The sequence below is a fragment of the Balaenoptera acutorostrata genome, chromosome 12 (genome assembly GCF_949987535.1).
Source record: "Balaenoptera acutorostrata chromosome 12, mBalAcu1.1, whole genome shotgun sequence".
NCBI classification, from domain to species: Eukaryota; Metazoa; Chordata; class Mammalia; order Artiodactyla; family Balaenopteridae; genus Balaenoptera; species Balaenoptera acutorostrata.
This window is the reverse complement of record NC_080075.1, coordinates 86,616,674-86,623,213: the sequence shown is the minus strand read 5'-3', so window position 1 is coordinate 86,623,213 and position 6,540 is coordinate 86,616,674. Positions and strand designations below refer to the sequence as shown.

At 56.4% G+C, this 6,540-nt stretch overlaps 1 protein-coding gene across 1 annotated transcript; it reads left to right on the top strand.

Annotated features, from left to right (window-relative positions):
- Positions 1-4,542: 4,542 nt before the first annotated feature.
- On the top strand, positions 4,543-6,213 carry KCNF1 (potassium voltage-gated channel modifier subfamily F member 1). Its single transcript, XM_007195650.3, has one exon. It carries the CDS (start codon positions 4,546-4,548, stop codon positions 6,028-6,030), a length of 1,485 nt encoding a protein of 494 aa, XP_007195712.2. The 5' UTR covers positions 4,543-4,545; the 3' UTR covers positions 6,031-6,213.
- Positions 6,214-6,540: the final 327 nt, after the last annotated feature.

Sequence of the window (6,540 nt, the reverse complement as noted above, 5' to 3'; positions counted from 1 at the left end):
CATCCCCATTATTTTATTTGCTCCTCATAAGATCTTGTACTCAGGAAGGAAAGGTCACTAATTCCATTTTGCAGGTGGAAAAACTGAGGCATAGAAAAGAAAAAAAGAAGCTCAGGAGCTGGAGCAAAAAAAAAAAAAGAAAGAAAATTATTTCCTGTTGAATCCATTTTACATCATTCTCTTCTCTACCCCATTCTCCATCCAACACCCCCTCCCACCCCCCTGGCCTCCTGCACTTGCCTTCCTGGCACAGTTTATTCAGGCAGGAGGAGGAGGAGAGCTGAGCCTTCTGGTCAATCAACTCCTCAGCCGGGTGCACAGCAATAATGAAATGTAAATTTTTGATAGAGTACAGAACTGAATCTTAATGAAAGGCATTATTAAATTCAGCAAAACACAAAGAAATTTTAACTGAACAGAACTGATTATTCCATTAAAAGGTAATAGATTGCAGCTTGCCTCTTTCGTTGTCTAGACAAATCACTTAGATACACATGTGCTGGTTTTAATTAGCACCATGGAAATTAAGCATTCTGTAGCCTGAAATGTTATTGTTGAACAAATAAAAAAGTACTTATTTAATAAAGAAAAATACAACTCAAACAATTACTCCCCATAATGCCTAAATAGATTCTGTGTTTTTTTCCCTTCCCTGTTTAAATGAAAAACCCACATGAATCAAATTGCTGCTTCATCTTGTGTCTAATAGAAGGTTTTGTGCTCCCCCAGTCCCCCATGTTATTACAAAATGTACAGTTCTAATAGGACTCCTATGCAAGACTGAATAAAGCACAGCAAGAAACTTTCCATCTTTAGCCAAAAAGTCTAGACTTTTGCCCCCTGGTTTAATCCTGCAGGAAATTCTCGATGGATCTAGGCTCCTGGCTCAAATTTCTACACATCAGTGACCTTCAGTGAAAAGGCACAACTAGATTTTTTTAAACCTATGGTATCGCAGTCTAAGCCGTCACAAAATTCAGACCGGGTCTAGGGTTCAGATGATGAAGGGCTATATCCAGAGCCTTGAGGAGGGGGAGGTCTAGGGGAGACCTGGCAGGTGTGAGGGAAGAAGGGGGATGTATTCGTCTGCTCAGGCTGCCATAACAAAATACTCCTGGCAGCTGGAAGTCCAAGATCAAGTTCCTACTAGGGTTTCTGGTGAGGCAACATCACCAGATCCTGGATCGTAAATGGCCACCTTCTTGCTATGTCTTCACATGGCCTTTCCTCTGTGAGTGTGTGCAGAGAGAGAGAGAAATCTCTCGTGTCTCTTCTTATAAGGACACTGATCCTATTAGATTAGGGCCTCACTTGTTTTAACCTTAATCATCTCCTTAAAATCCCAGTCTCCAAATACAGTCACGTTGGGGGTTATGGCTTCAACATATGACTTTTGGAGGGACGTGATTCAGTCCATACAGAGAAGGCAGTAGCGGCCTGGGGAGAGCACTGGCTGAAGAGGAGCCCCAGACCTGACCTGTAAGAGCTGCTCTGGCCAGGTGAGTGGAGGCGGCCCAGGAGGATGAGGGAGGCTTGGTGGGATGAAGGGGAAGGGCATCTGGGGTTCAGGCATGGCAGTCACCAAGGTTCTGAGGCTTTCAAGGGTTTGAGAAGGAGTCTAGGAGTCTGGGGCATGGGGCACGCAGGTTTGGAGGGGCAAGTGAGTGCCAGCCAGCTCCCCTCACTCCGTGATGCTGGGTTGCTCCACACGGAGCAGGAGTTTACGCTCCCACCTTCTCCTCTGCCTTCTGGCTTCAGGCTGGTCTCTTGTATCCTGCAGGAGCCTTCCTCCCTGCCTTGTTTTGGTTACCAGCCCTCCATCTTGCCTTGAGCTGTGATTTACAGCTGTTCGTCTCTCACGCCCCGGTCGTCAGCAGGCTCTTGCTCCGCTCTGGGCTACTGGGGGACATTTTCTCTGCTGTATTTTGCATGTGCAGCCCCCTCCTTTCCCACTGTCGCTCATGACTAGCTTTCTTCCCTGCAGCGGTCTGGAATTTGCTGAATGGACGGCGTGCTGCAAGAGATTTAAGCCATACTTATGTTCACCATGTCTGACGTACTCTGATGTTTTCTGTTCTATACTATCTCAATAAAAATGCTGGTCAGTACTCAATAAATCGATTGCACAACCAACCAACTATTGGCCATGAAGCTTAGACTAAGATGCAATTTGAATTTGACCCTGAAAGTACTAGGGAGCAACCGAAGACAACTGAGAAGTGAAGAAATATGAGTAAGGCCTGGAAGATGGATATGGGGTGTGTGCAGTGGGTCGCATGCTGCACTATATCAGACAGAAGAATTGGCCTGGGGTCAAATCCCGGCTCCACCTCTTCAGCTATGTGACCAGGACAGGGGAGGCGAAGCGTGTAGGCTGGGACAGCAGGCTCTCAGGGTTCCGACCCCAGCTTTGCCATCTGCTGGCTGAGTGATCTTGGTAGGTTACCTGACATCTTGCTTCCTCAGAGAGATGTTGTGAAGATGAAATGAGAAAAGTGCATGCGTTCAGAAAGTGCTTGGCTCGGGGTGCACTTATAATAACTATTATTTTTACTCAACCTTTCTGGATCTCAATTTCTTATTCTGTAGTAACACATCAGAGGTTGATTTTAAATGGAAACAAAATAAAATCTGTAAAAAGAAGTTTCTCCAAACTATCTTCATGTGATGTACTCTAACATCTTCAGTTTTATACCATCTCATTAAAGAAAAAAAGAGTACTGTCAGTGACCCAGCCTACAGAATATATGTATTTTTTTCTTTTCTTTTTTTTTTGGGGGGGGGTCTTAGTTGCAGCATGCAGGGTCCTCATTGCGGCATGCGAGATCTTTAGTTGCAGCAGGTGGGATCATTTTTTAGTTGTGGCATGCGGACTTCTTAGTTGCGGCATAGAGCAGTTTTAGGGTCATAGCAAAAGTGAACAGTGAGTGCAGAGAGTTCCCACATACTCCCGCCCGTCCCCCCCATTCCTTCAGCCTCCCCCACCAGAGGTACCTCCATTACAATCATTGAACCTCCACTGACACATCATTATCATCCAGAGCCCATAGTTTACACCGGTGTTCACTCTTGGTGTTGTACGTTCCACCGGTTTGGACAAATGTGTGATGACAGGTATCCACCATTAGAGTATCACACAGAGTAGTTTCACTGCCCTAAAAATCCTCTGTGCTCTGCCTCGTCATGCCTCTCTCGAGGATGTTTTTTTCAACACAGTCCCCGGGTCACTGATGATGCTGAGTAGTTCGCAGTGTAGAAGACGCTGCTGGGAGCTGTTGCAATGGCTCAGGCAGTGGCTGCAGGTCTGGAAGACAGGGGAGGGTGTGGAGCCTTGTGTGGGAAGGGCAGAGCGGGGGCTGGGGAGGTGGGAGCTTGGGGGCTCAAGGCTCTGGAGGCCGGCGGTGGTGGTGCTGGTCTGCAGAGAAATGGGAAGCGGCGGACAGCGAGGACTTCGAGGCAGAATTTCAATCCGCTGACCAGCGCGTGTCAATCAGCCAGGACGGCGGGAAGCTCCGGATGAAGAGGAGGCCACGCTGGGGCTCTACTCCCATTTCACGGTGTGACCTTGGGCCGTCCCTTCTTTGCTACCCGGGGCTGGACCGGCTGTCCCCGCTGGACAGAGCTCGGGTGAAGGCCAAAGTGCCGCCCACGGCAGGGCGGCGTTGGGGGAGTTAGGGAACCTGCCAGGACCAGGCAGGATCGGCCGGCCCGGACGCCGGAGCCGCGTCTGAAGGGCTTTCTTGGGCACGCTTTGCGGCGGAGCAACAGGCGGCCGTGCTCTCTCGCCATCGATCTTCTGGACACAGCAGGGAGAGAGAAACTTTCCAGCCAGCGCCGGCCGGCCTGCCGCCTTCAAGCCCGGGGGTCCCGGGCTCCTGGGTGACCTGCGGCGCCGGGAGCGGCGGGCAGTCGCGCGGCAGCGGCGGTGGCCGGCGCGCAGCTGTGCCCGTCTGCCCAAGGGTTAACCCGTTCCCCTGCCGCTGCCGCGCGTGCCTTGCAGAATTTCACCAGAAGAGGGTACAGTTTGAAAAGCTCCTGACGTCAGGCTGGAATTCCTATTGTGTTTGGAAACGGCTCGGGCACAGCAAGCCCAAGTTGCTCTCCGCACACCTCGGCGGGCTGCGTGGGGCCGGCGGCCGCGGGGCACGTCTCGCGCCGGGGTCGCACGCGGGGACCCGCGCGCCCGGGGACGGAGGACGGTGCCAGCCGCCCACGAGGGGACCCCACTCCAGCCGGAGGCCGAGCCGAAGCGGCGGATCGCGCCACCCGGGAGCCGGGGTGAGCGCTCGGGGCGAGGCCGGTGGCCGCGAGAGCCCCCCGCCGGCGCGCCCCAGCGCCCGGATGCCCGCCCGGAGCCCCGCCGCCAGGCGCCTGCCTCCCCCGCGGCGCGCCCCGGCCCGCTGCCGCCCGCTGTGACCGCGCTTCCAGGCAGGCGGGCGCCGGCCGGGCTTCCCCGAGGGCCGCGCACCGGCGGCACCCGCCGGACCCCCGGCGGCGGCGGCGGCAGGGCGCGGAGCCGAGGCCGCGCGGGCCCTCGCCGGGAGAATGGACGGGGCCGGGGAACGCAGCCTCCCGGAGCCGGGCAGCCGGGGCTCCCGGGTGGGAGACGACATGGAGATCGTCGTCAACGTGGGAGGCGTGCGGCGGGTGCTGTACGGAGACCTCCTCAGCCGGTACCCCGAGACCCGGCTGGCGGAGCTCATCGACTGCTTGGCCGGGGGCTACGACACCATCTTCTCCCTGTGCGACGACTACGACCCCGGGAAGCGCGAGTTCTACTTCGACAGGGACCCGGACGCGTTCAAGTGTGTCATTGAGGTGTACTATTTTGGGGAGGTCCACATGAAGAAGGGCATCTGCCCCATCTGCTTCAAGAACGAGATGGACTTCTGGAAGGTGGACCTCAAGTTCCTGGACGACTGCTGCAAGAGCCACCTGAGCGAGAAGCGCGAGGAGCTGGAGGAGATTGCGCGCCGCGTGCAGCTCATTCTGGACGACCTGGGCGTGGACACGGCCGAGGGCCGCTGGCAGCGCTGCCAGAAGTGCGTCTGGAAGTTCCTGGAGAAGCCCGAGTCCTCGTGTCCGGCGCGGGTGGTGGCCGTCCTGTCCTTCCTGCTCATCCTCGTCTCGTCGGTGGTCATGTGCATGGGCACCATCCCCGAGCTGCAGGTGCTGGACGCCGAGGGCAACCGCGTGGAGCACCCGACGCTGGAGAACGTGGAGACGGCGTGCATCGGCTGGTTCACGCTGGAGTACCTGCTGCGCCTGTTCTCCTCGCCCAACAAGCTGCACTTCGCCCTGTCCTTCATGAACATCGTGGACGTGCTGGCCATCCTCCCCTTCTACGTGAGCTTCACGCTCACGCACCTGGGCGCCCGCATGATGGAGCTGACCAACGTGCAGCAGGCGGTGCAGGCCCTGCGGATCATGCGCATCGCCCGCATCTTCAAGCTGGCGCGCCACTCCTCGGGGCTGCAGACCCTCACCTACGCCCTCAAGCGCAGCTTCAAGGAACTGGGGCTGCTGCTCATGTACCTGGCCGTGGGCATCTTCGTCTTCTCGGCCCTGGGCTACACCATGGAGCAGAGCCACCCGGAGACCTTGTTTAAGAGCATCCCCCAGTCCTTCTGGTGGGCCATCATCACCATGACCACGGTTGGCTATGGTGACATCTACCCCAAGACCACCCTGGGCAAGCTCAATGCAGCCATCAGCTTCCTGTGTGGGGTCATTGCCATTGCCCTGCCCATCCACCCCATCATCAACAACTTTGTCAGATACTACAACAAGCAGCGAGTCCTGGAAACGGCAGCCAAGCACGAGCTGGAGTTGATGGAGCTCAACTCCAGCAGTGTGGGCGAGGGCAAGACAGGGGGCTCCCGTGGCGACCTGGACAACCTCCCCCCAGAGCCCGCCGGGAAGGAGGGGCTGAGCTGGAGCAGCCGGCTGAAGATCTCCCACAGCGACACCTTCATCCCCCTGCTGACCGAGGAGAAGCACCACAGGACCCGGCTCCAGAGCTGCAAGTGACGAGGGACGACCTGGGCACAGACGGACTGGGCTGGTGGATGGATGGACGGACGGGTGTGACAGGCCTGCCAGTGACTGCCCGGGAGGGGCTGTCCTTTGTCCCCCAGCCCTCTCCAGAACAGAACTCTGAAGGCCCTCTTGGGCACCTCTGATGAGGCCGGGTAAGATCCCTTTGTGTTTCCAGCTGTCCAGGGTCCCGGGGGCGGGGACGGGGGCGGGGAGGGGCGTCCAGGGATCACTGACAGTTTGGGGTGATGAGGGCTGTGGTCTGGCTGACGGCAGCCGCCCTCGCCCGGTTCTGTATCTCCTTCAATAAAGCCTCCTGCTCTCTGCGCCCGCCTGTGTTGTAGGTTCTGTCACAGGCTGGCCGCTCCCTGCCCTGTCCCCCGCCGCACCCCACCCCCACTCCCAGATGTGACTCAGCCCCTCCTGGGAGGTAGGTGTGCAGCCCAGAGGGTTTATTTTTAGCTGAGGGCTAGTTAAAGAAGGGCTCCTACATAAGGTTCAGCC